The sequence below is a fragment of the Lagenorhynchus albirostris genome, chromosome 11 (assembly GCF_949774975.1).
Source record: "Lagenorhynchus albirostris chromosome 11, mLagAlb1.1, whole genome shotgun sequence".
Lineage (NCBI taxonomy): Eukaryota > Metazoa > Chordata > Mammalia > Artiodactyla > Delphinidae > Lagenorhynchus > Lagenorhynchus albirostris.
In genome coordinates this window covers 12,505,428-12,533,285 of record NC_083105.1, presented here as the reverse complement: position 1 = coordinate 12,533,285, position 27,858 = coordinate 12,505,428, and the positions used below count along the sequence as shown (strand labels likewise).

The following is a 27,858-nucleotide window of genomic DNA, read 5'->3' as shown; positions in this document are numbered from 1 at the left end:
GCACGGTCCAATCGCTGGCCGCGGGGTCCCGGCGAACCAATGAGGGCGCAGCGGCCGCGGCGTCCAAACGCTGCGTGTGGTTTTTCCCGCGAAAGGCGGCGGCGGACTGTCGGGGCTCTTGTCTCTTTGGTTCCAGGGAGCGCGGGAAGGGAGAGGTGAGGCCACTGGGGCTGGGGAGTGGGCACCGCGGAGCCGGGCCCAGGGGTCGACAGGCATCTGCATTTGGGGCGCAGTAGGTCTGGGCAGGGGTTTCTCCTGGGAGAACTGGGGTAGGGGTCCGGGAGGCGGAACCGGGCTCACGCCCGTCCCGCATTCGGAGCCTAGGACCCAGGTGTCGGAGGGGACGCCGCGCGGCTCCATAACCCCCCCACGAATCTGCTGCAGCTCCTTGTCCCCGCGCCAGGTGCAGTCATGTCGGGCTTCGACGACCCCGGCATTTTCTACAGCGACAGCTTCGGGGGCGACAACGCGGCCGATGAGGGGCAGGCCCGCAAGTCGCAGCTGCAGAGGCGCTTCAAGGAGTTCCTGCGGCAGTACCGAGTGGGGACGGACCGCACGGGCTTCACCTTCAAGTACAGGTGCGGGCCGGAGCGGTGCAGGAGGGGAGGTGCGGTCCCAGAGGTGTTTCGTCCACTCGCTTGGGGCCCGGCACCCCCGTGGCGTATGGTTTTGTACGTTTCACATCTAAAGTTAACGATTGAGTGACTCACCTGGGTTCTTCGTCCAGGATTTGTTCCTGTTCATTTATTTGTTACTGTCCTTTCGTGTAATGTCTGCGATGTCTTGTAAACCAAGTTCTCAGTAGGTGCAAAAAGTGAAGATGGTAGTTATGTTTTACTTCACTCATTCATTCATTCTTCATTCCACTCAGTCACCTCCTATTGACTGAGCACCTGCTGCATGCCAGGCACTGTTCCAGGTGCTGGGCTGCAGCACTGAATGAGCTGGGCAAGGCCCCTGTTCCTAGTCATTGCACATTGGTGCCGTCGCACCAGATCCTCATAAGCTGTTAAAATGCAGAGAACGTGAGTTTGCAGGTCCAGGCTTGGGCCTGATTGATTATTAACTGAGTGACTTCCAAGTGACGGTCTCTCTGGGCCTCAGTTTCTTCATCAGTCAAACGGCACAGCCACTCCTGCCTCCATTTATTCATGCATCAGCCGACATTGACCATCTATGTGCTGGACTCTGAGATGCAAAGATGAAAAGATTCATACTACTTGTTTTCAAGGAGCTTCTAAGTCAGTGGGAATGAGGCATAGGGAGCTACAAATAAATTACAAAGTGATAATTACCTCAAAGGAGGAATGTACAAGGGGAGTTAGGGAGGCTTCCAGGGGAGCCGAGGTGACATTGAGCTGAGAGGAGAGTGTCGAGCATGGAAGGCATTTCAGATGGGAGCAGTTGCACGCAGGGGCAGGGTATGGGGTGGCGTGTTACAGCAAGGGGCTCTCGGGGCCAGGCTGGTTGTTATATGCGGCTCCGGACATGAGGTAGACAGGGGTGAGGCCGAGGAGGTCAGTGGCCCCCAAATATGTTTTTGGGCTAATAGTCCCATAGGATGCTCTGTAAAAAGATTCTGGTGGTTGACAAGACAGGCATGGTTTCTGCTGCCTTCAATCTCCAGGTTCTAGCCGTGTGCCTTGTTAGTATCTGAGAGAGGATTAAAGGCTCCGAGGAGTCCACTGAGAGGACTGGTTTGCAGTGAGAGTCCTCCAGACACCTGTGCACAGAACCCTGTCTGTGAGCGCTGAACTGCCCTTTGATTACTGCTTGGACCCCTTCCGTGGAGCTTTCTCTGGAGGATGCCTTTCAGCAGTGGGGGGACCTCTGCAGGGTTAAATAACAGAACCGCCTGGAACTAGATGTGTTTGGGAAGCGGGGTGGCGGGGCAGTGGTGTGGGAGACTCGGGGTGCGGGCGCACCTCAGCCAGCGTTGTCTCCTCTTCTCCTTCCCCACCCCCACCCCAGGGATGAACTCAAGCGACATTATAACCTGGGGGAGTACTGGATCGAGGTGGAGATGGAGGACCTTGCCAGCTTCGACGAGGACCTGGCCGACTACTTGTACAAGCAGCCGGCTGAGCATTTGCAGCTGGTGAGTGGGACCTCCCCGCCCCCCCTGAACCCCCAGGGCTGGCCCTGCTCTGGTCACTCACAGCCTGCCCCCCTCCTCCTCTCCAGCTGGAGGAGGCTGCTAAGGAGGTGGCCGATGAGGTGACCCGGCCCCGGCCTGCTGGCGATGAGGTGCTCCAGGACATCCAAGTCATGCTCAAGTCGGATGCCAGCCCGTCCAGCATCCGTAGCCTGAAGGTGGGTCCACTCAGGCCAGTTGAAGGGTGGCGGTGGCGGCTGCATGTGAGGAGGGGCTTTGGAGAGAGACCTGGGTGCCGGCTGTGTGACCCTGAGCAGCTCACTCGACCTTTCTGAGCCTCTTTGCGCCCCTGAAAACTTAGCTCATTGGGCAAATGTTTGCTGAGTTCTTCCTGTGGGCAAGGCGTGAGTTGGGTCCTGGAGAAACAGTGGTGAACTCAGGACAAGCTGCTGTCCCCGGGGAGACTGGATAAGCCGGTGAACATCACCCATGGTCACTGTAGATGACCGTAAGAGCAATGGGAGAAACCAGGAGGGCGATGAGAAAACGTGGGGGCCCCTCTGGAAAACATCAAGAAGGCTGCTTTGAGGAGGGCACGTCTGAGTGGAGATCTGAGGGTGAGAACAGGCAGCACGCAAACAGCTGGGAGAGAACGTTCGGGGGGGCAGGGAGGGCACAGCTGGTACAAAGCCTGCGAGGCAAGGGGGCAGGGTTTGTGCCAGGCCGAGGGAAGGACAGCCAGCATGGCTGGAGAGTGATGAGGCCGAGGGAGAATTTGGCAGAGCCAGTCTGCCATCCAGTCTGTTTTGGTTTTATTCAACGAGCACTTATCGAGTGACTGCCCCTCGCCGGGTGCTGGGGGACCCTCACTGTAGACAGACAGGACTTGGTTCCATGGAGCTTACAGTGGGAGAAACAGACAAGGAGCAGTGAGCTGATTTCAGGTCCTGTGATACCAGTCACGAAGCAAAGGAAACAGGCAATGTGACAGTGGCCAGGGGTCCGGGAGGTGGTCGGAGAAGGCCCCTCTGAGGAAGTGATGTTGGTGCGAAAACCTGAGGGATACGCAGCCCTGTGACAGCCTGAGGGAGGAGCGTTCCAGGCTCCTGGAGAAGCAGGTGCAAAGGTACTGGGGTGGGGACAGCAGCAGGTTTCAAGGGACAGAAAGAAGCCAGTGTGGCTGGACCTCAGGGAGTGAGGGTGGGAGGAGAGGAAGGGAGGGAGTGGGTAGAGAGGCCAGATGGCCAGGGCCTTGGCTGCTGTGGAAAGCAGCTTGAGTTGAAGGTTTGGTAGGAGGATGGGCCGATTCTATCTTCAAAGGTTCCCTTGGGCTGCCGTGTGAAAGAATTGATACAACAGGCAGGGGTGGGACAGGAGAGCTTCCTGAGGAGGAAGTGAGAGCCTGACGTTGGTTCTTCTGCCACGAGGTTGTCGTGAGAAGCAAATGAAAGGATGCGTGTAGCTGTGCCTTTGAACTGTGGGCCCAGGTAGTGTCACCTCTGTGTTACTCACCAGAAGGCCACGCCCTGGTCTTTGCTGGAATCCCCGTGTCCTGCAGCTTGGCTGGGGTCCCTGCCAAATCCTCCTTGATTAGCACAATGGCAGTTCTGTTCCAGAAGCAGGGCTGGGCTGTGGGCTCTTGAGGCTGTGGAGCGTGTTGGCTTCGTCTATGTGCCCAGCACCGGGGAGGGGACCTGGGACCGTGTGTGGAACTCACCCAAGCATCACGCATTTGCCTGTCTGCGGAGGCGGTATTGGACTTGTTTTGCGAGGCAGCTGTTTCCTCAGAGAAGCAAAGCTCAGCGCCACATGGGACAAGCTTCCTATTCTCAGACCCACTGGAAAACCCAGTGACTGGCCTGCCTTGGGTGACGGGTGTCCAGTGGTAGAGGAGGGGTCCTCTCTAGAAGGATCGCTTGTCGGGGTGGCTTATGGGCTGAGGCAGCCTCAGTCTTTTCCAACTCTGGGGTTCTGGAGGGCTAGGCTTCCTGCAGCTTGTAGATAGTTTTCCAGAAGACAAGCCCTGCGTGGGGGGGGGGGTTCAGCAGGTCTGGGGTCCCCGGGCCGTGGCAGCAACACATGCCTCTGGTCTCACTTCTTGGGGGGGCAGCCTCCTTCCCGAACCTTTCTCCTTCCCTCCCCACCTTCTGGGCTTTGAGGGGCCTCAGCACGAACCTGTAGCCTGCCTGTCTGTCCCAGAAAAGCTCCTGGGAGGGGGAAGAAGAGATGATGTTGAAAGGAGCTTTTCTTATTTTTTGCTTTTTATTATAAAAAAAAATATCACGCAGACAAAAGTAGTGAGAATAGTGTAACGAACCCCATCTACCTTTGCTTGGATTTAATGGCTGTTAACATTTTGCCTTATTTGCTTTCTTCTTTTTTCTGCTAAAGTATTTTATTTTATTTATTTTTTAAATAAATTTATTTATGTACTTATTTATTTTTGGCTGTGCTGGGTCTTCGTCACTGTGTGCGGGCTTTCTCTAGTTGTGGTGAGCGGGGGCTACTCTTCGTTGCCGTGCGCGGGCTTCTCGTTGCAGAGCATGGGCTCTAGGCGCGTGGGCTTCAGTAGTTGTGGCATGTGGGCTCAGTAGTTGTGGCACGTGGGCTTCAGTAGTTGTGGCGCCACAGGACTTAGTTGCTCCACGGCATGTGGGATCTTCCCGGACCAGGGCTCGAACCCGCGTCCCCTGCGTTGGCAGGCGGATTCCTAACCACTGCGCCACCAAAGAAGCCCCTTGCTAAAGTATTCTAAAGTAAGTTGCAGACATGGTCCTGTATCCCTGAATACTTCAGTACACATTAGAAAAAGATTCTCTTACGTGATCTCAGGTGTTCCCGGCTCCCTTTAACCAGCCACCCTCCCCGTGGCTCTGTTGCAGTCGGACACGATGTCACACCTGGTGAAGATCCCCGGCATCATCATTGCCGCCTCTGGGGTCCGTGCTAAGGCCACCCGCATCTCCGTCCAGTGCCGCAGCTGCCGCAACACCCTCACCAACGTCGCCATGCGCCCCGGCCTGGAGGGCTACGCCCTGCCCAGGAAGTGCAACACGTGAGTGGGCTCTGCATGGCCCTGTGGCACGGTGGGGGTGACAGGGTGACATCTCAGTGGAGATGTGAAGGAGGAGGACCCGGCCTGCACCACCTGCAGCAGGGAGGGGCTGGGGCAGCGGTGTGCCCTGTGGGCCTGGGGCAGACCTGATGCCCTGGGGCGGTGGCGTCCCTCTGCAGTGGGGAGTTCTGTCCCTCCAGGGCGCCCAGACAACCTGTGCCGGGAGCCAGGGTTGGGAGTCCACCGGGAGTCTTCTACAGCAAACCTTGGCTCACTGGGGCAGGTCTGGAGGGAAGGCCCAGGAACATGCCAGGCTCCTTCGTTTACACATTGCCTGCGGCTGCATTTGCGCTTCGGAGGCAGAGTGTGTGGCCTCGTGGCCCACAAAACTGAAAATGTTTGTCTCTGGCTCCTTACAGAAAACCATTGCTGACCCCTGATCGCAAGGGCCCCTACCCTCTCTGGCTGCTGGTTCCCCTCAGCTTCCTGACCTCAGGCCTCAGCCACCTTTCTTTTCTCTATACTTAACCCCCTTGCCTGTCTCGGGCTTTGAATACCGTTTGTGTGCAGGTCTCCCCACTCCTAGCCCTGTGGGTATCCCCCGCTGAGCTGCTCTCCTTTAGGGCCTTCTCCCAGGGTCCCGGAGACCCCTAGCTTGTTGCTGGCCTTGGGGCTCTGGGGGCCGCTCTGGTGACCCTTCTCCTCCCCACCGACAGGGATCAGGCCGGGCGCCCCAAGTGCCCGCTGGATCCATACTTCATCATGCCGGACAAGTGCAAGTGCGTGGACTTCCAGACCCTGAAGCTGCAGGAGCTGCCGGATGCGGTGCCCCACGGCGAGATGCCCAGACACATGCAGCTCTACTGCGACAGGTGAGCGGGCTCCCTGGCCGTGCCCCTGAGTTGGGTGCCGCGAGTGGCTGGCTGAGCGCAGTGGGGTGCGGGGGAGGGTGGCTGGTTACAGGACACTTGCTCTGTGCCTGGTGCCGCCCCCATGCTTCCTCTCATCTCGTCTCCCCATAATCTGCAGGGGTGGGTCCACCCCTCTTTGCAGACGAGGATGTGTGACCGGCTCAGTGAGTGGAGGGGCTGGGCTGCCAGCCTGCGTTCTTCCTGCAGAGTCTCCGCAGCCCTCTTAGAACTGGGAGGCCCAGAGCTGGACAGCCAGTAGCTGGGGGAGCCTCTTTCCAGCCTGACGCCCACCCCAGGCTTTCTGTTAAGATTCTTCCTTGGATGTTGCTGGGTGATTGGAAAGGGGGAGAGGGTACTGGGCCAGCCCGGTCCCCTCCTGGTGACCTGGGAGGAAGGTGTGGAGTTGTGGACTGGGCTTCTTCAGCTGGGCTCCTGCACCCCGACATCACGTGCAGATGGTCTGTGCTGCACGTTTCTCGGAGGAGGGGCTCCGTAGGTCATTAGCTTCCTTAGTGGCTGTGGAAGGTGTAGAGGTCAGGCTCTTGGGCAAGTTACATGGGCTCCTTACCAGGAGAATGGGGACAGTGACAGGCCTTAACCTCATCAGGCTGCTGGGAGATTTAAATTGGAAAATGCATGTTGAGTGCGTAGCACGGTTCCTTTTTCTTTCTTTTTTTTTTTTTTTTTTGGTCGAGATATAGTTGTTTTACAATGTTGTGTTAGTTTCTACTGTATAGAGAAGTGGAGTTCCCTGTGCTATACAGCAGGTTCTCGTTCGTTACCTGTTTTATACATATTAGTGTGTATATGTCAATCCCAATCTCCCAATTCATCCCACCCCCCTTTTCCCCCACTTGGTGTCCATACATTTGTTCTCTACACTGTGTCTCTAGCACAATTCCTTAATACAGATTAAATATTCGGTATTTATTAGATTATTCAAATGGTCTATGATTAGATTATTCAAAGCTGAGGAAGTGGGGTCTGGGAAGAGGGGAGTCATAGAACGTTAACAAAGACAGTGAGGGTCCTTTAGAGGATATGACTCCAGTGGATAAAGCACTTTTGAGTCTCGTACCTCACTTGATCCCACAGTAACCCAGCAGGTCAGATCACTTTATCATCCCCTCCCAGGCTCAGAGAGGTGACACAGCTTCTAAGCAGCAGAGTACGGATACATGCCCCAGTGTCCTTTCTGTGCTGCACAGGCTGGAGGGGCTCAGAGACTTCCCTGTTTCTCTCTCTTTCTTTCTCTACATATATATATATATATATATATATGTATTTTAAAGTATTTATTTGCTTATTTAGCTGTGCTGGGTCTCAGTTGCGGCAACGTGGGATCTTTGTTGCGACATGTATCTTTTGTTGTGGCGCTCAGGCTTCTGTCTGGTTGTGGCGCGCAGGCTTAGTTGCCCTGCGGCATGTGGGATCTTAGTTCCCCGACCAGGGATCAAACCCGTGTCCCCTGCGTTGGAAGGCGGATTCTTAACCACCGGAGCACCAGGAAAGTCCCTCAACACCTTTTTTTTTTAAAAGAGGAAATTAAAATCCAGAGGCAGAATGACTTGGCTGAGCTCGTGGAGCCGTGAAAGAGGCAGAAGCGGCGCGCGGCCCTTGCAGGGAGGCTGGGAGGGCGTGACGAGGGGGGCTTCCCCCGAGATGGCCGAGGGGGGGTCCTGCAATGCGTCTGACAGCAGATGAGATGGAGGCGGGGCACCTGAGGGGCTGGGGTGGGCGCCCCCCCAACTCCAACCAGCATAATGGATGAGCTCCTGAGGCCCGTGGAGGGGTCAGGCCAAGGCCTGTCTTCCTCCCAGCAGCTGGGCCGTCCAAGCATGGGCTGGGTTGTGGTGGGAGGGAGAGGGCCCTGGGCGGTGCGGGGACTGGAGCCCACGGTGCTGGGGCCTCGTGTAGAGATGGCGAGGTGGATGGATGGCGAGTGTGACGGGGTCGGGGGAGCCGGGGGCTCCCTGCCCCCACCAGCCTCTCACCTTCTTCCTCCCCATCCTCTTCTCAGGTACCTGTGTGACAAGGTCGTCCCTGGGAACAGGGTCACCATCATGGGCATCTACTCCATCAAGAAGTTTGGCCTGACTACCAGCAGGGGCCGCGACAGGGTGGGCGTGGGCATCCGGAGCGCCTACATTCGGGTCCTGGGCATCCAGGTGGACACAGATGGCTCCAGTGAGTGTGCTTTGGGCCGAACCCCCGTCGTCCCTCCCCTGGGCTGTCGGTGGGCCTCGTCCTGGTCTCCCCGTGTCCACCTTTGCCCCTGCGCTCTGTCCCCCACGGCAGCCGGGTGAGTGGTGCTGTTCTCACCAGAGACGCTGTGTCACCCCTGTCGGCAAGATGGAAGATGTCCCTGAGGGCCCCTGTCACCTGGTCCTCCTCAGGTCACCCCCCCGCCCTCCACACTCTTCCGCTTGCTCACTGGACCCTGGAACACACAGGCCCACGCCTGGTGTAGAGACCTGGGGTTCTGTCTTCGCTCAGACTGACGCTTGTGCTGCCTGGCTCTGAGGGCCCTGCTCTGGGAGGCCCTGGGCCGGCCCAGGGCGGTGGGCCGCAGGCAGCACGTTCTCCCTCAGGGCGCTCACGCAGGCCCCTGCTCTGCCCGCCCAGGCCGCAGCTTTGCTGGGGCCGTGACCCCGCAGGAGGAGGAGGAGTTCCGGCGCCTGGCTGCCCTCCCCAGTGTCTACGAGGTCGTCTCCAAGAGCATCGCCCCCTCCATCTTCGGGGGCACAGACATGAAGAAGGCCATCGCCTGCCTGCTCTTTGGGGGTTCCCGAAAGAGGTGGGTGTCCAGGCCCCCCAGGTCCGGGGAGGGGAATTAGTGACTTGCCCGCAGGAGGGCAGCTGCCAGGTGGTCAGGACATGAATGCCCTTTTCATTTATTTGCCCAGGACCCTCAGCCCCGCCTGCCCCTCTCAGGCACCCTCCCCGCCTCCCAGGCTGGCTGCCAGCCGGCTGGGGGCTGGCCCACACCCTTCCTCCGGAGCGGTTGCCCGGCCCCGGCTAGGCCGGGGCCTTGGCGGTGTGAGGGGCCTGGCCGGTGCCGGGGAGAGCTCGGGCTTGGAGTCTGAGACCGGGGTGACATCTCTCAGGGCTGCTTATTTACCTTGCGACCTTGGGCAAGAGACACCACTTCTCTGAACCCAAGTCTCCACATGAATAAGACGGGTGAAAGCCTCTTACTCAGGGGACGTCCCGTCCTTTTAAGATAAAATAGAGGTAGAGGAAGTAATAATATTAGCAGCTACCAGTTACCGAGTTCTTACCACGTGCCAGACATTCTTCTGAGTGCTTTTATGTGTTTCCAACCCAGTCAGTCCCCAGATTAGCCCTGTGAGAAAGCTACAATCGAGCCCATTTCACAGATGAGGAAGTTGAGGCATAGAGAGCTAAAGGGACTTGCTCACAGGCACGTGCGCTGGGGCCAGGAGCCTGCCCTCGCGGTGTCCCCTCCACAGTACTGCGTGCGGCCCGCTGGTGGCTCCCTCTCTTTCCTTCTTTCCAGCTGGGTTGGGGGGTGTTTATCAGATGCTGACTGTGTGTGCCCAAGCCCAGCTCTAAGTGCCGTTTCCTCTGAACCTCCCCTCCCTTGGAAGCAAGTTACCACGGATGAGACTAGGGGACACAGCTCGCTATGAACGTGGCTCTCAGGCCAGAGCCCCTGCCTCCCCGCCTGCTCTGAGGCTCATGACAGGTCGGGGGGGCCGCCAGCCAGACCACTGTGACCAACCAGCCCTGGGTTTCTCGCCTTGCTCACCTGGCCCGCCTGCCCGCCTTCCCCCAGGCTCCCCGACGGCCTCACTCGCCGAGGAGACATCAACCTGCTGATGCTGGGGGACCCGGGGACGGCCAAGTCCCAGCTGCTGAAGTTTGTGGAGAAGTGCTCTCCCATCGGGGTGAGTGCCCAGGGTGACCTCTGTCCGCCTTAGCTGCGCCGCGGAGAGGAAGGCTGCGGGCGGGGCCGCAGAGGATAGAGGAGGAAGGGGGCCGACGGCATGTGTAGGTTTGGGGCAGCAGGCGGAGTGCTGGACTCGATGGGGTTGGTTTGGTCTCAGCCTGGCTGGTAATTGGCTGTGGGCCTTGAGCAAGTCACCCAATCTCTCTGAGTCTCAGTTTATCCATCCGCTAAGTCTTAACGTCGATAGCAATAGATGACAAGGGACTCAGGGTGGGGATGCCTTTCCTGGGAGTCAGGAGTCGACCCAGCCCCGAGGCCCCCTGGAACACTGTCACTGCTCTCCTCTCGGCCTCAGTTTGCTCCTCCGTGAGCTGGGCCCCCAGGGGCTGCTTCATGGGACAGTCGTGGGGTTCAGGTGAGTGATGGATGTGAACGCTCCCCTGTGGGAGAGCTGCCAGGCTGGGGCTGGGGCGGTCCCCCCATCAGAGGAGGAACACTGAGATTGTCTGTGCTCTGCAGCCAGCTGTGATGTGTGACCTTGGTTGAGCCCTAGCTCCTGGGGCCCCTTTACTTACTGGGTCAGCATGGAGCCATGATGGGCCCTGACCCTCCCGCCTCCCTCCCCCAGGTGTACACGTCCGGGAAAGGCAGCAGCGCGGCTGGCCTGACAGCCTCGGTGATGAGGGACCCCTCGTCCCGGAACTTCATCATGGAGGGGGGAGCCATGGTCCTGGCCGATGGTGGGGTCGTCTGTATCGATGAGTTTGACAAGGTGAGCCTGGCAGGGTGAGGTGGTGGCTCAGTGGTGGTGGTGCCCGCTGGTGGCCGCGGGCTGGGGGCGTGGCCTTCTGTGCTTGGACGGCAGAAACCACCTGTGATGTGGAGACCTCCCGGTACTATCGGGAAGTAGCTGCACCTCTCCGAGCCTCAGTTTCCGCACCTGAGAGTGGGGAGAGGAGAGCCAAGCCCACACACTGTCCCCGTGACTAGAGGTGACCCGGTTCCTGCCATCGGCCTGGCACAGGGTCGGGACTTGGGAATGGTAGCTCCTGTAGGGTTTCCTGCTGCCACCGTGCCCCGGCCCCTCACCTGGGTCTAGTGGACGTTTCTATCTCCTACACAGATGCGAGAAGACGACCGCGTGGCCATCCACGAGGCCATGGAACAGCAGACAATCTCCATCGCCAAGGTGAGCATCCTCCCTGGTCCAGCCCGGCAGAGCTGTTCCGGGGTGCTGGGAGGGGCCGGGTTCTGGCCCCGTCCTCAGGCTGCCCTGAGCGGCCCGACCTCTGTTGGCCGCAGCAGTGGTCCTGGAATCCTGTGTGTGTGCGTGTGTGCGTGCAGGCATGGGTGTGCGCACCTGAGAGGGCTGTGACCCCGCGTTCCCATCTCCCTGTCCTCTGCTTCCCCCCACGCTTCCCTGTCAGGCCGGCATCACCACCACCCTCAACTCCCGCTGCTCAGTCCTGGCTGCTGCCAACTCAGTGTTTGGCCGCTGGGACGAGACGAAGGGGGAGGACAACATCGACTTCATGCCCACCATCCTGTCCCGTTTCGACATGATCTTCATCGTCAAGGACGAGCACAACGAGGAGAGGGATATGGTGCGTGGGGGGCTGGACTCCAGCCAGGCCCGCGGTTCTAGGGGTTGGGGGGCGAGGGTGGGCAGACAAGGGGCTTGACCCGAAGTCCTGGCCCCCAGATCGGCCCGTGAGTGGGCCACCAAGGAGGCGGGGTTGTGGATTCCAGGAGCGCTGCACTGGGCGTCCCGGGTCCTACCTCTCCTGTGCTCGATGTGCCGTGAGATTTGGGGTCAGTCATTCCCTGGGTGTCGGTCCCTTCTGTGTGAAATGAGGGGGTTGGCCTTTGGATGCAAGTACTAGAACCCCAGTTCCGGTCAGTCAGCTTCTGAAAGGAACTCCAGCGCTTACGTAATGGACAAGCCTGGAGGTGCGAGGCTCGGCTGGGTCAGGTCTCTGGGTCGTCTGGGCGCCGCTGTCTCTGCCTCTCGGCCTGGCCTCCTTTAGTGGAGGCTTGTTCTCAGGCAGCTGCACCTCGTGGTGGCAGAGAGGGGCCTGGCAGCCTGGCATCTCTGGGATGTCGTCTTACCAGCTGACAACCCGCAGGAAAAGCGAGGGCCTCCTCCTCTCCACCACTTCTAGCCCTGGCAGCTCTTCCCTCCCTGCCTGCTCCACCTCTGTGTTGGGACCTGGCTTGGGAAGGCTTGTGGGCTGACCCCGTGTCCCCTCTACCTCCCAGATGCTGGCCAAACACGTCATCACTCTGCACGTGAGCGCGCTGACACAGACCCAGGCCGTGGAGGGCGAGATCGACCTGACCAAGCTAAAGAAGTTCATTGCCTACTGCCGCGCGTGAGTCCTGGATGCAGGCCCCACAGGGGTGGGGCTGCCCAGCTCCCCTGGAGTGGGAGAGGGCCCCATTCAGGATGCCTGAGATCGGGCCCTGAGGATTTTAGCTCTGCTCCTTCCTGACCCCGCACAGTTGCTCAGTGGCTCTTGGCCTCAGTTTCTCCATCTCCGAAGCGAAGGTGGAGAATTTAGATTGTCTCTGGACTTCTCTGGCGGTCCAGTGGTTAAGACTCCACGCTCCCGATGCAGGGGGCATGGGTTCAATCCCTGGTCGGGGAACTAAGATACTGCATGCTGCACGGTGAGGCCAAAAAAATAAAAAGAATTTAGATGGTCTTGAAGACCCCCTTGACTCTGGTGTGCAGGGAGGCTTGTGGACATGGGCTCTGGGTAACTCCTGCCCCCACTGTGTGACCTTGGGCAAGTCAGTTGAGCCTCGCTTTCCCAGGGTGGTTGTGTCCTAGGGTTTTTGTAAGGATCACACAAAATGATGAGTGAGTGGCACAGCCCTGCACCAGGTAAATACTCAGTAAATGGCAGCTGCAACCTTAAATATTGTTGTTCTCACAGATGACAATGACAGTAGTCATACACATAGTAATTAGTCTGTGCCAGATGTTATGCTGAGAGTTTTATGTATAAGTGAACACCATCCCTCTCCCCAGACCTATGAGGTTGGTGTATTATTCCATTTTACAGATGGGGAAGCTGAGGCAGAGAAAGCTTAAGTAACTTGTCCAGGGTCACAGACAGGAGGTAGTGGAGCCAAGACTTGAACCCAGGTACCTGGCTCCAAAGGCTGTGCTTTTAGCCCCTGTACCAAGATTCTGGACACACACCTCAGCTGTCTCTTACTGGAACTAAAACCCAAGGGTGGAGGGATCTTTGAGTGCCTTTCTAATGGGAGGTGAAGTGCTGCATTCAGGTGGGTCCCTACTCACCGCTTCCTCCTGGGTGATGGGTGGTGCGGTGCCCATTGGTACCTGGGTCTTTGTCATGCCTGAGCTCTTCATGGCCCTGTCCTCAGAGGCTTGGGCCCTTGGGTGTGAGTCTGAGAGCCCCAGATTCTAGTCCTCCCTTGACACCAGGTCCCACGTGGCTTATGGGGAGTTTCCTCCCTCCCTCTGGCCTTGCTCACCTCATCCGCAGCATGAGGGTTGGATTAGGTGAGCTAAGGCTTCCCTTAAATCAGTGACAGTTCAGTTGGCTGGGGGGTGCTGCGGGGTGGTGGGGGTAGATCCTGAGCAGATACCCCTGCTGCTCCCCTCCCCCACCCCCAGCCTGGCGTGCTCCCTGCCCTGGACAGCTGTGAGCTGGTCTCTGTGAGCCTCTTGGGGTGTCATTGTGCATCTTGTCCCTGAATGTGTTGAGGGGAGGACCGCTGAGAGGCCACCGTCTGGTGGGCCCGGAAAGCGTATGTCTGCAAGCCAGCAGAGGGCTGGGGATGGGGTGAGTACCCCAAGATTTCTTCCTGGCCTCATGGCAGCCACTCCCCATCCTGCAGGAAGTGTGGCCCTCGGCTGTCGGCAGAGGCTGCAGAGAAGCTGAAGAACCGGTACATCATCATGCGGAGCGGGGCCCGTCAGCACGAAAGGGACAGTGACCGCCGCTCGAGCATCCCCATCACCGTGCGGTGAGCAGGCGGGCAGGCCAGGGCCGGGCTGGGCAGATGCCTTGCTTTACAAGGCACGATGTGCCCAGCAAGTCTGGGGCCGGGGCTGTTGCTGACTGCGTGGTGCAGGCCGTGGTCAGGGCTGCTGGGCAGGGAGCACTCCTTTGGGAGTGAAAACAGTGGCCTCCCTGATCATCTGTATCTCTTGTTTCGTTTACTGTTGAGAAAATCTGGTACCCTTTCTTCTGAATTCGGTCTAGCTTCCCTCATCGCTGGGAAGCCTGAGGGTGAAGGAGGGTCCAGGCTGGGACCTGGGGTCCAGGGAGACCTGGTCCTAGCCTCCAGCCCACTGTGTGACTGCAGGGAAATTGCTTTCCTTTTCTGGATCACAGTTTTCTCAGCTGTTAGTTCTTGTCACTCTTGTGAGTTTATGCAGTAGAGTGACTAAGAGCTTGAACCTACCTCGTTTGAATCTTGCTTCCAGCACTGATTAGTTAGAAGTGGATTTGGCTGTATGTAATAGAAAACTCACACGAAGTAGCTTAAGTAAATTGGGAGTTTATTTCTGTCTTCTGTAAAAACATTTGAGGGTAGGTAGTCCTACCTATGTGATGGCTCCTCAGTCATCAGCAACCTGGGCTCCTTCAGGTTCACCCTTATCCTCATCGTCCAGGATGGCTGCTGGAACTCCAGCCATCACCTCCACATTCCAGGTGGCTGGAGAGGAAGAAAAAGAAAGGTCCATCTTTTAAGGACACTTCCTGAAGTTCCCATAAAATATTTGGACTTACAGCTTACTGGCCACATCTTAGTCACACAGACACATCGAGACGCAAGAGAGTCTGGGAAATGTCTTTTAGGTGGGCGCCACTTGCTAGAATAGAAGTCGGGGTTCTGTTACTGAGGGAGATGGATCACGGGGACAGCCAGCAGTCACCCCTGTACTCTTAGTGCCTGGGGCAGGCACCTCCTGGAGGTCAGGGTGGGATGAGGAGAGAAGATTGGCTGAGTCCGCCCTGGCGTCCCGTCGCTCCCACACAGGCAGCTGGAGGCCGTCGTGCGCATTGCTGAGGCCCTCAGCAAGATGAAGCTGCAGCCCTTCGCCACGGAGGCGGATGTGGAGGAGGCTCTGAGGCTCTTCCAGGTGTCCACGCTGGATGCCGCCTTGTCCGGCACCCTGTCAGGTGAGCAGACGCGGGGACCCAGGCTCGGTGGCTTGTGGGCTCCATGGGCAGGGCTCATGCTGGACACCTGCTGTGCTTGTTGCTTCTCTGCGTTGCTTCTCCATGCTTCCTCCTGGGAGTAAGCCCGTCTCCTGTCCCCAGCCCCCACCAGCCAGTTTCCCCCAAGATGGGAAGAACAGCTTCTCTTCAGACTCTGGAGCACAATTCTTTTGACCCAGTTCATTATTATAATTCACAATTTTATCATCCGTTAAGAATGGTAGTTGGCACCTGTTTTTTTGACTGCACCACGCAGCATATGGAATTTCCCTGACCAGGGATCGAACCTGTACCCCCTGCAGTGGAAACACGGAGACTTAACCACTGGACCTCCAGGGAAGTCTGCATGAACCCCTGTTTTTGAGCTGTAACCATTTGAGTGCTTCCAGAGCTCTTCCTCCGTTTCACTTACAGCTGCCCTCAAAACCCCCAGAAGCCAGGCTGGGCACTTAGCCCTTCACCTCTTAGAGATGGGAAAACTGACACCCAAAGAGGCCTTTTCACAGTGCCCAAGGTCACTGTTCACCCAGCTAGAATGCAGGTCTCTTGACCCCGAGGCCAGCGGGGTTCAGGCTGCCGTTAAGTCCTGCTGCCTGCTTCGGGCTCAGCCTCTGAGCACCTCTGGAGTGCTGATTCTGTGCCAGGCTCCCCTGGGACGAATTCATTCCTTCCCCAGCAGGTACTTAGTGCTTAGAATTTGCCGGGCTGTTCTAGGTGCTGGGAGTCTAGGAGTGAGCAGATCTCTAAGTCCGCGCCTTGTGAGGCCCCCCTTCTCCACGGGGGAGACGCAGCAAGGAGGCAAACAGATCAAGCTCAGGGGGTAAAGAGCACGGAGGGGAGAAGCCCAGCAGGTCAGGAATGTTGGGGACCATCCTCGGGTGGTCCGGGTGGGCTCTGAGGAGGTGGCAGGAAGCAGGGACTGGCGTGAGTGAGGACACATGGCTCCCCGGAGGGTGGGGTTAGGCACCGCACGTAGAGCGAGGACTGAGTGGCAAGACCCCAAAGACAGCAGGCTCAGCGTGTTCAAGGGCCCGTGTGGCTGGAGCCAGGGAGGTGGGTGGTGTCTGATCGCCCCGCGTCCCCTCGGTGAAGATGACTCAGCCTCTGCCCTGGAGGGCCTTCCTGGCAGCGAAACTGGAGCTGGGCTTCGCAGGCTGGGTAGGAGTTTACCTTGCAGACTCATTTCAACTTGGAGCTTTGACGTCCCTCTCAGTGGCTCCCCCACCACGGTCCCAACCCTCTCTGTAGCTGAAACACCAAGGCCTTTGCAGGCCTGGGTCAGCAGGGGAGATCCATCCTGGGGCAATAGTTGGAAATTACGAGCCTGCTTGCCTGGGCTGCTTGCTGGGGTGCCTCACAGACGTGGTCTCCGGGGCAGCTTGCGCGCCCTTCTGGGTCACTGCTGGGTCCCCTCCAGCTCTCCATCTGAGATAGATTCCTCCAGGAAGTCTTCCTGCTGCTGCCTATCCAGCTGCCTGGGGGCCAGGTGCTGTCGTCAGCTCGTGGCCCTCCTCAGAGCCCTCTGGTGGCTGTTCTGCTCACCAGAATCAAAGAAAAATCTGTGCCGTGGCCTCCAGGGCCCACAGGACGTGCCCCCACTCTGGCCATGTCCCTGGCCCGCTGACCGGGTTTTGATTGAGATGGGCATATTTCCCACCTCCAGGCCTTTGCACCTGCTGTCCCCTCTGCTTGCAGTATCCTTCCCACACGTCAGCCCCATCCCTGACCCTGGGTCTCTGTCGGTCATCTCGGTCAGGCCCTGGTTGTCCCCGGGCACGCTCTTCCTCTTCCTCTCATTTTCTCTTCCGGGCCTGGCTCACTCTTACCCGCTGTGGGCAGACTGTGGTCCCCACCCACCCGTCTCCCTCCTCACACCCACAGGGGTGGAGGGCTTCACCAGCCAGGAGGACCAGGAGCTGCTGAGCCGCATCGAGAAGCAGCTCAAGCGCCGCTTCGCCATTGGATCCCAGGTGTCAGAGCACAGCATCATCCAGGACTTCACCAAGCAGGTGGGCCTTCCCGGCGTCCCGGTGGGAGTCCTGCGGGCTCCCTGTGGCCTGGTTCCCAGCCACCTAACACTGCGTCCTGTTGCTCAGCAGACAGGCCCAGGATGGGGAAGGGGCAGCTGTTCTTCGGCCCGGGCCCGTCCCCAGTGTGCCTCCCCTTGTGACTTTCTCTGTCACGTTGTGGGGAGAGGAGAGGTGGCTGAGGTCCTGCTGGAGTCTACCAGGCTTCCCCAGCCCTCCATCTCTCCCTTCGCCTCATTGCCTGGCCTTTGTGTGTGGGGGAAAGGGAGGGGCAGAGCCAGGAGGATGAGCCACCCAGCTCGCCGGGGACAGTGCTCTTGACCCCATAGAGAAGGGATGGGTCTTCTAGAAGCTGTGCGCAACTTGTCACCGTCTTTGAAATCGCAGGGACAATCCCAGGTTCTGGGCTCTGCTCCCCTCATGTGCGTCATCTCCTCTTGATCCTCAGAGCAGTTTTATGCAGTAGGTGATACCACGCCGGTTTGAGAGACGAGCAGACGGAGGCTTACAGGGCTTTAGGGGCGTCAGGAGCTTGGGTTCTAGAGTCACGTGGGCTCAGCTGAGGTCTCAGCTCTACTACTTAATTGCTGTGTGACTTGGAGTGAGTGACTTAGCTTCTCCGTGCCTCAGTTTCCTCTTCTGTATAAAGGTGATGATCACAGTACCAGCTGCGTGAGGATGTTATGGGATAGAACGAGTTCAAGTATGTGAAGACTTAGAACAGGGCCTGGCACGTGGTAGTCGCTCAGGAAGTGTGAGCTTGTCTTAGGATGCAGAGAGGTAGGATGTGAAGGCTGGAGAGTCCCCCATGAGCACGAGACACCTGGGCTTCCGGAGGGAGGGGTATCTGGGGTTCCGTGGGAGGCACGCCCCTCATCCGACCCCGTGTCCTGCAGAAATACCCGGAGCACGCCATCCACAAGGTCCTGCAGCTCATGCTGCGGCGGGGCGAGATCCAGCATCGCATGCAGCGTAAGGTCCTCTACCGCCTCAAGTGAGCTGCGCCTCCCGCCGCAGGAATGCTGTTGTCACCCCACCTCCACTTCCTTGAGCCTCCCACGCGCTCTGGACAGAGGGACCCCAGCTGCCCTGCCTCGCTGCATCTGGCTTCTGCCTCAGCGTGCAGATCCAGGAAAGGTGCTTTTGGAGTTTATTGAAATAATAAAGCCGTGTTGTGTTTGGATGTCTGTGGGCTTCTGCACTGGGTGGCCTGTCACCCCCATCCTGCCCTCATGCGGGGCAAGGACAGGCTTTGGAATCTGACAGACCTGGGTTTCTGACCTGCATCTGCCCCTTGGGCTCCTGGGCAGGGCATTCACCTCTGTGCTCAGGTTCTGCAGCTGCTCAGTGGGGAGGGTCCAGCCCACATCTCGCCAGCACTGGTGAGAGTTCAGCAAGGTGCTTGGGAAAGTCCATAGCTGTTCCCCAGCAGCCAATGTGTGGGTGACAGCCGTGGGTTTGCATCAGACTGGATTCACCGAAACTTGCCACGCCTCAGTTTCCTAATCTGTAAATGGGGGTGACACAGGGTTGAGTTTAGGAGCAGAGAGCTACTGGTAGTGAGTGTCCAGGAAGGACCAGCATTGTGGGGAGACTGATGGCATTTGGATTCAGGGAGGTGGATTCTCACTGAGCCTTAGAGCAAAGTAGGTAAGAGAGGGGTGCTGGAATTCAGTAGCCTGGATCTCTCCTGGCGGGCCGCCTGCAAGCTGTGTGGTCTTGGGTGAGGATCCTGACTTCTCTGGGCCTGAGTTTGGTTTTTTGTTTTTTGGCTAGCCACGCGGCTTGCAGCATATCAGTTCCCTGACCGGGGATTGAACCCGGGCCACAGCAGCGAAAGCCTGGAATCCTAACCACTAGGCCAACAGGGAACTCCCAAGTTTGTTTGTTCTTTTTGATATGCCGTAATTAATTTTACCATTTCTTTCTTTCTTTTTTTGGTCTAGTTAGCGTCCGCCACCATACATAGTTACACACTGTTTTGTTGTTGTTGTCATGAGATCTTTTAAGATCTATTCTCTTGGCAACTTTCAAATACCCAGTATATATTATTAACTAATAGTCCCCGTGCTGTACATTACATCTCCGTGGCACATCTTATACCTGGAAGTTTGTACCTTTAAACCCCTTCCCTTGTGTGTTGTACCTTCCGGCCCCCTCCTCTTCCCTATTCTGGCAACCGTCAACCTGTTCTCTATCTCTGAGCTTGGCTTTGTTGTTGTTGTTGTTGTTTTAGATTCCACATTATAAGTGAGATCATGCAGTACTGCTCTTTCTGCGTCTTGCTTAGTGTGCCTAATACAACGCCCTCAGGGTCCATCCATGGCATAAATTGCAAGATTTCCTTATTTTTTTTTAAGGCTGAATCATATTCTGTTGTGTACATGCACCACATTTTCTTTATCTTTCCATCTACTGATGGACACTTAGGTTGTTTCCGTACCTTGGCTATTGTAGGTAATGCTGCAATGAAAATGGGAGTGCAGATACGTTTTTGAGTTAGTGTGTGTTTTCTTCAGATAAATATCCAAAAGTAGATTGCTGGATCATACGGTAGTTCTATTTTTAATTCTCTGAGGAACCTCCATACTCTTCCCTAGTGCCTGTACCAATTTACCTTCATACCAACAGTGCACAAGGGGAAGCTCCCTTTTCTCCACACCCGCACCAACACTTACTGTCTTTGCTAATAGCCATTCTAACAGGTGTAAGGTGATAACCTCCTTATGGTTCTGATTTCCTTTTTCCTGACAATTACTGATGTTGAGCATCTTTTCATGGACCTGTTGGCCATCTGTATGTCTTATTGGAAAAATGTTTATTCAGATCTACCCATTTTTAAAAATATTTATTTATTTAATTTTGACTGTGTTGGGTCTTCGTTGCTGCGTGCAGGCTTTCTTTAGTTGCTGCGAGTGGGGGCTACTCTTCGTTGCAGGTGCACGTGCTTCTCATTGCGGTGGCTTCTCTTGTTGCGGAGCACGGCCTCTAGGTGCATGGGCTTCAGTTGTTGTGGTGCTCGGGCTCAGTAGTTGTGGCTCGTGGGCTCTAGAGCACAGGGTCAGTAGTTGTGGTACATGGGCTCAGTAGTTGTGGCACATGGGCTTAGTTGCTCCGCTGCGTGTGGCATCTTCCCGGACCAGGGCTCCAACCTGTGTCCCCTGCATTGGCAGGCGGATTCTTAACCACTGCGCCACCAGGGAAGCCCAGTGCCAGTTTTTTGGTCATTATTTTGCCTAATACTGAAATGCTAATATAAGTATATTTTGTTTTTGAAAAGGTAGAATTCACAAAGTTAACAACATATCAGTGAAATAAAATATTTGATATTTAAAATACATTTGGAAATAGAAAACCTCAAGCAAAGCACGAACGTACCAGTATATGTTAAATATCTTATTCTAATAAATTATTAAAGCGTTTAAAAATAACTACCATATAAAAATGAAGACAATCATGAGAAACCCAAAGTAAGACGATTTGATTTTCCTAAAGACTTGAACAGGAAGACTTGATGCCCCAGTGTGGTCATTGCTGAATCACAGTGTATTTTTGTGCCACAATTTCCAGCTGCTTCAAGCTCTCAGACGGCACCGTTGCGGGAAACGGAGAGATGAGAAGGGCTAAATCAGCTTTCCTCTGACTCACTCGTGTTCAAAGCCCATTTCTGCTTTGATAATTGGAGGAGAACCTTTCACACAGCGCTTTGTTGTCTTGTCTGGATGCCGACCTTCCTGAGAGCATCAGAGCATTTCCGGTTCCTCTTTACCTTTCATCTTGTTCAGCCGGAGACACTTGAGTGTTTGCTACATTCATTGCAGGACCCATCCTTCTGTTCCTTTGTTTGAGGAGTGTGGGAGCCTTAACCCTGCAGCCGGGTTGGGTTTGCATTTCTTGGGGGTGGAGAGGGAACTTTCTCCCAGGAATATGCTCACTGGAGGTCTCAGCCAGTGAGGGTTGGTGCCCGAAGCCATGGAGACTGCAAAGCAGTGATTTTCCAGCTCCATCACCCCACATTTGTAAGCTGGGATGCACTTGTCCCCCCAACAGTCATGGCTGTTGTTACTGTTACAGATGGGGAAACTGAGGCTCGGAGAGGATGGGTCACAGCGAGTGAGGGCGGGGTCAGGATTCAGACCCGGCTGTGCTCTGAACCTGCCCACCACGCAGCCTCCTGGACCACAGCCTGGCGGAGGTGCCGGTCCAGGGGCAAGACCTCCCGGGCATAGTCACTGTCCCCTGGGGCAGATGGCCCGACTGTGGCAGGCGGAGGGCTGAGGGACCGGATGGGGTGCGACTAGCTTGGCTGTGGCTGGTAGGGGCGGGAGTGGGGCTCATGCTGAGAACTTGGACAGCTACAGGTCGTGGAGCCCCGAGCCTTCCAGGCAGAGGGGCTGTAAAGGTGGAATACTTGGGCATTTGGGGAAGCCGACGGAGCCTCCACAGAGACTGGAGGGAGGAGCAGGAAGGCTGTGTGGATGCATCCAGGGTGGGAGCAATGCGGGACTGGACCCAGGGTCTTGGTGAAGTCTGAGCAGAAGGGTCCTGGCCCAGGTTGGGTCCGTCCCAGGCAGCTCCCTCTCCTGAGACCTCACTGCTCTCAGATCTCTCCCTCCCCTCGCCCAAGGAGAGCTCTCCTGCAGACTCCTCCACTGGGCAAGTCCCGTAATCGCTCACCTCCCTTTTCTCATCTGTAAGAAGGAGGTGACAAGTAGTCTTTCCCTCCTGGGGTGGCTATGAGGACGCATGAGGTGACCGATATCCCGTCGGGCCTGTGCCTGGTACAGAGGAGGGGATCCCAGGAAGGGCTGGGCATCTGTGGTTTTCTCTGCCTCTGGCTTCTGCATTCTGTCTCCACCTTTTCCTACCCAGATGGCTGAGCGCCTCTCCTGGCACCCTTGTCCCCCACCCATCCCCGGTTTCTGTGGGTCTTTGAACTTCTGTTTCCACTAAGAGAACCACCCTGTACCCCATCCCCAGTCCAAAATTCAGGAGAAAAAGCATGAGTGAGGAGAGAGCTGATGAGGATCTGTGACTGAGGCCCTCTGCCCGTGGTCTGGAGACTGACACCGCTGCAGTTGCCCTTAGTCAGATACGGCTTAATTTATACCCACAGTGGGAACCCTCAACGTGATCTTCCCCTGTTAGTTCACACGCGCTGGATCAGACGTCTTACGGTGCAGATGTGCTCAAGACCCATATTATAAAGGAAAGTGTAGTGAAGATTATGTGAGTTTGGCTTTTTTTGCATTGGAAATAAACAAGAGTCCCCACTTGAAATGTGTGATTTTGGAGAAGTGCTTGTGAGTAGCAGCCTAACGCATTCTCCACTCTTTAAGAAATAAAACCACAAAAAATACTGGATTTAAAAAAAATACTAGAGACAAGCATTCCATCTATCAGCTCATGAAAGGAGTTTTTATATTTTGGGATGCCATAACAAATTTATGTATTTAAACATAAAAGTATGTATGTCAGTTTTGTATTTGACAATAAATGATGTAAATGGAACCTTCATGTCTGGAGGAGCCAAAGTAGACTTTTTTTTTTTTGGCTGTGCCGTGCAGCATGTGGGATCTTAGTTCCCCAACCAGGGATTGAACCCATGCCCCCTGCATTGGGATGTGCGGAGTCTTAAACCAGTGGACCGCCAGGGAAGTCCTGATGTTTGTTTTAATCATTATGGTCTGGCCAGGGAGTACGTTAAAAGGATTTCTAATACAACTTTTGATAGGATATAGATCAAAAAGAACAATGTTTCTCCTACACTGTGAGGCAATAAGGCATAGTGGTTAAGAGCATGGACCTGGAGCCGGGTGGCCTGGGCTCAAATTACAGCTCTGCTGCTTTCTAGCTCGTGACCTTGAGCCACTTAACTGCACTTCTCTGAGCCTTGATTTCCCCACCTGTCAAATGGGGGTGATACTGTCTCTTCAGGAGGGATGTGAGGATTCCATAGGTTAGTGTTTATAAAGCACACTGGACTGTGCCTGGTACACAGGAAGTGTTCTGGGTATGTGCTAATATTAAACTTATAAAAAGCATAAACATTTCAGAGTGGGTTCCAAGTTCATGGCACATGTTACTGTTTGTGAATCAAAAAAAAAAAAGCTGGAGAATGTGGCAGGCGCTGGGGACAGTGGATCGGCCACCTCAGTGAGCATTTAGAACATTCGAGCACAATGTTGAATAAGCAAGTTATCATTTGGAAACTTTGCAAGAGGCAGTTATGATTCCCACCCCCATGTTCTGAGTCTCGAGAGCTGTTTTAGTGGGAAGTGGAATTGGCTGGGAGCAGTCGACTGGTAACCAGCACCTTCCACCCAAGCTCAGCCAAAGGCCAGTTCCGGCGAGCCTGTAACTTGTCCTTGGGGTTTGGGGGGCGGGGTGGGGGGAGTGGAGCGGTTTGCTAGGGCTTCCATAACAGTATAGCACAGACTGGGCGCCGTAAACAGCAGACATTGATTTTCTCACAGTTCTGGAGCCGGAAGTCCAAGATCCAGGGGTTGGAGAGTTTGGTTTCTTCCGAGGCCCCTTTCCGTGGCTTGTGTGTGGCTGCCTTCCTGTCGTTGCCTCACATGGTCCATCTAGGCCGGAGGGGTTACTGGGAGCAGGCTTCACCTGGGGACCAGGGTCTCTGGTGCTTTCCTTTACCCTGGCCTGCTCCCTGGCAGTTCATGTGTAGGTTGAGTCTAGTTCCCCAGCACAATGCTTGTTGAATGAATGAACGAATGCAGCGACCCACAGTTATTGAGCACCGCTGTGTGCTAGGCACTCCTTGTACATTCTGTGATCTGATCCTCCCTGAGACCCCGTGAATTCGTGGTTTATTACCCTTACATTATAGATGAGCAAACCGAGCACAGAGGCGTTAAGTAAGTCTCCCAAGGTCACACAGCTGAAGAGTGGTAGCAGTGGCATCACACTGAGGACTCTCATGTACAGATGAGCTGCCTGATACATGTATCAGACAAAGACAAGTCTGATGTTGTGTCCATAGTGTCGGAAGACCCCTGAGACTTTGCCAGGGTCTCTTCTCAAGCAGTCCCCTGCAGCTCCAGAGAGGACTTTATGTGACTTTCAGCCTTGTTCTGCGGCACAGATGGGGTGGGAGGCCTGGGGCTAGGATGGACCTCGGAAGCTGGAAGGGCCGGAGCTGCTGCTCACTGGAAGGCCCAAATGCTCAGCTTGCTCTCCGGGTTAATGCCTTCCTGGGTCAGTTCGGGGAGCAGGGTGGGTGGGCAGGGGCTGATGATGCCACCACCGCTGCAGTGGGGAGGGTGCTCACAGCCAGACCTCCCCCTCCCAGAGAGCCCTGGGGGCAGGGAGGTCCTGCTGGGGCTGGGCCAGGTTGCCAGTGAAATGTTTGCCTGAGGAAGCAGATCAGTAATCAGGGGGGTCAGGTGATATCAGGAGGGTGAACCCCAACTCAGGCAGAACCCTGGCAGAGGCAGAGAGAGGGAGGAGTCGTCCACATCTCAAATTGGTCGGAAAGCTTTTTCCTTCTCTGTTGGCACAGACTGCTCCAGCCCAAACCCTGCCCAGGTACTGAGGGCTGCCGTGGGGATTAAATGGGTTAAAACATGGAAAACACTTAGAAGCTCCTGGCACAGAGTAAAAGCTTATCAAACGTGGGAATTCCCTGGTGGTCTGGTGGTTAGGACTCTGCACTTCTACTGCAGGGGGCATGGGTTTGATCCCTTGTTGGGGAATTAAGATCCTGCAAGCCGCGGCCAAAAAAAAAAAAGCCTCATAGATAGGACTTGCCTGGTGGCGCAGTGGTTAAGAATCCGCCTGCCAGTGCAGGGGACACGGGTTCAAGCCCTGGTCTGGGAAGATCCCAGATGCCGCGGAGCAACTAAGCCTGTGGGCCACAACTACTGAGCCCGCGCTCTGGAGCCCGTGAGCCACAGCTACTGAAGCCCGCGCGCCTAGAGCCCGTGCTCCCAACAAGAGAAGCCACCGCAATGAGAAGCCCACGCACCGCAACGAAGAGTAGCCCCTGCTCACCACAACTAGAGAAAGCCCACGTGCAGCAACAAAGACCCAACGCAGCCAAAAGTAAATAAATAAATATATTTATTTATTAAAAAGAAACGTTTGTAGACATACAGGAACCGACATGCATTGGCACGTGCTAAAAGATTGGCAGTGTTGTGGGATAGTAAGCGCCCTGTCTCTGTAGGCAGTCAAGGACCCATTGCAGGGCGTGGTCTTCCAGGTCTGGGGGTCTAGAATTCTCCCTGGTGACTAATCAGTACTTTGTGCCAGGGACTCACACCCATTAATTACACGTTACTGTGTTTACGTTCTGTTTCGTGCCGGGTTTGCCATAGGGACTCAGTAAATAGACGTTGTATGAATGAGCAGCACATCCTCAATTTACAGATGGGGAATCGAGGCTCGGATTTTAAGGAAAAGAAGGTCTCAGCCCGTAAGTGGAGGGTCCAGGTTACCAACCTAGGGTTGTCTTATTAGTGCCTTCAAGGGCTTCTTGTCTCTCCCACTGTTTCTCCTCACCCCCTCCCACCCTCTCACTTTGTTCTTCCTTATGGAACCAGCTCAGCCTGTGGTTTTTTTTTTAATATTTATTTACTTGGCTGTGCCAGGGTCTTAGCTGCGGCATGCAGGGTCTAGCTCCCTGACCAGGGATCGAACCCAGACCGCCTGCAATGGGAGCGCGGAGTCTTAACCACTGGACCACCAGGGAAGTCCCTCAGCCTGTGTTTCTTTTTTCTTTTTAAAGATTTTTAAAATATTTACTTATTTGGTTGCACCGGGTCTTAGTTGTGGCACGTGGGCTCCTTAGTTGCGGCAGGTGGGCTCCTTTAGTTGCAGCTTGCCAGCTCCTTAGTGGAGGCATGCATGTGGGATCTAATTCCCCGACCAGGGATTGAACCTGGGCCCCCTGCTTTGGGAGCGCGGAGTCTTAACCACTGCGCCACGAGGGAAGTCCCTCAGCCTGTGTTTCTGAGCTACTTGACCTGCCTTATTCTGGATCCAGACTTCAGGCTCCACGCCTGATAGCAGTGCTGTCTATCACCATCTCTGAGAATTTGTCCGTTTCTTCTAGGTTGTGCATTTTATGGGCATATAGTTGCTTGTAGTGTATCGCCCTCTCTGGATCTCAGTTTCCTTGTCTGTAACGTGGGTAGGGCATTTCTGGTGTTAGTACCAAAAGTCCTACATCCCAGAACTCCCTCCATCCTGGGCAAACCAGGACAGTCCCCCTGCAATGGGGGAAATAAAAAGCTACCCCAAAGAGTTGTAATCAGAGTTGTACGGCATGTGTAAAAGCACTCAGCTCGGTAGCCGTCGCGGGGCCAGTGCTCGATCAATGGGAGGTGCAGGTACTGAGCCTTCCTGAGTGCGAGGTGGAGGCCGAAAGGCCTGAGCCTGGATCCTAATGCCGCCACAGCCTGGCTGTGTGCCCTGAGTTTAGTTTATCTCCCTGGGCCTCTGTTTCCCCAGATTTTTATTTTTATTTATTTATTTTTGCGGTACGTGGGCCTCTCACTGTTGTGGCCTCTCCCGTTGCGGAGCACAGGCTCCGGACGCACAGGCTCAGCGGCTACGGCTCAGGGGCCCAGCCGCTCTGCAGCATGTGGGATCCTCCCGGGCCGGGGCACGAACCCGTGACCCCTGCATCGGCAGGTGGACTCTCAACCACTGCGCCACCAGGGAAGCCTGCTGTTTCCCCAGAATTTAGAAGAGGTTAATGGTCATGCAGACTGAGTAATTGTGAGGAGTTTGAAGTGAAACAATGCAGGCAGAGCACTTCGTTCTCGAGAGTGCGGGCATCACCTTTGGCTCAGCAGGTGGTGCCTGTGGTTAATAATGTGCTTACTAAGTCATTGACAAGAGCTGCGGAACTTTTGCCAAGTGCTGTATATTGGGCTGGGGCCCCAAAGCAGCCAGTGGGCCTCTTACCTTGTCCCTAGCGTTGGTCCTTTTTTAAAAAATAACCCCAAACAAAGGGAGATTTTTGATAAAAGTGAAGCCTCCCGTTCTCCCAGGGGTGTAAGGAGGACAGTGTCCAGGAGGGGGCGCCAGAGCACCAGCCACAGCAGCAGTGTCTGTTTCCCTCCCTCCCTCCCTGCCCACCTGCTGTCACCAGCGGCTTCCCAGGGACCTCCTGTTCCTCCCTGGGAATCAGGAAACGCCCTGGCTGGGACTCAGCCTGGAGAATCCTCTAGACTCTGGGTATTCACCACTGCTTTGTTTAGACAAAGGCTTCGTGGTGTCCCAGACCCTGGGAGGACACCTGACATACTTTATCTAATTTAATCTTAAAATGTTCCAGGGGAAGAAGGTATCCTTGTCTCCGATTCCAGACCAGGAAACGGAGGCACCGTGAGATTAAGTCACAGCAGTGGGTGCAGCCAGGGTTCAAACCCAGGGGCATCTCACCCCCATGTCTTTGCCAGCTGCCTCTGAGAACCCTAGTCTTAGGAGAATCTTACAATCTTAGAGGCTTATAAAGCCCAGACCGATAGAAGTTTTTATTCAAGTCACATATATACTTGTTTAATTTTTTTTCCACTTAGGTAATACCTGGTTGAAAAAACAAAAGGAAGAATCAGTCCCCCTTCTCTGCAGGCTGGCCCCAGCCATCCACTTTCCCTCCCTGGTGGTGACCACTGTTACAGTTTC

General features: G+C 55.7%; 1 protein-coding gene across 3 annotated transcripts; it reads left to right on the top strand.

Moving 5' to 3' along the window:
• Nucleotides 1–29: 29 nt before the first annotated feature.
• MCM5 (minichromosome maintenance complex component 5) lies at nt 30–18,388 on the top strand. Of its 3 annotated transcripts, none has more exons than XM_060165215.1 (17): nt 30–155; nt 404–578; nt 1,972–2,098; nt 2,185–2,313; nt 4,978–5,150; nt 5,867–6,022; nt 8,082–8,248; nt 8,687–8,858; nt 9,861–9,972; nt 10,603–10,746; nt 11,098–11,163; nt 11,402–11,578; nt 12,234–12,346; nt 13,848–13,976; nt 14,997–15,139; nt 17,060–17,187; nt 18,102–18,388. In XM_060165215.1, the coding sequence occupies exons 2-17, from the start codon at nt 412–414 to the stop codon at nt 18,201–18,203; spliced, it is 2,205 nt and encodes a 734-aa protein (XP_060021198.1). In that variant the 5' UTR covers nt 30–155; nt 404–411; the 3' UTR covers nt 18,204–18,388. The 3 variants fall into 3 exon arrangements, with proteins under 3 accessions (XP_060021198.1, XP_060021195.1, XP_060021197.1); XM_060165212.1 differs by having other exon boundaries at nt 11,074–11,163; XM_060165214.1 differs by having other exon boundaries at nt 93–155; nt 385–578; nt 11,074–11,163.
• The last annotated feature ends 9,470 nt before the right edge of the window (nt 18,389–27,858 follow it).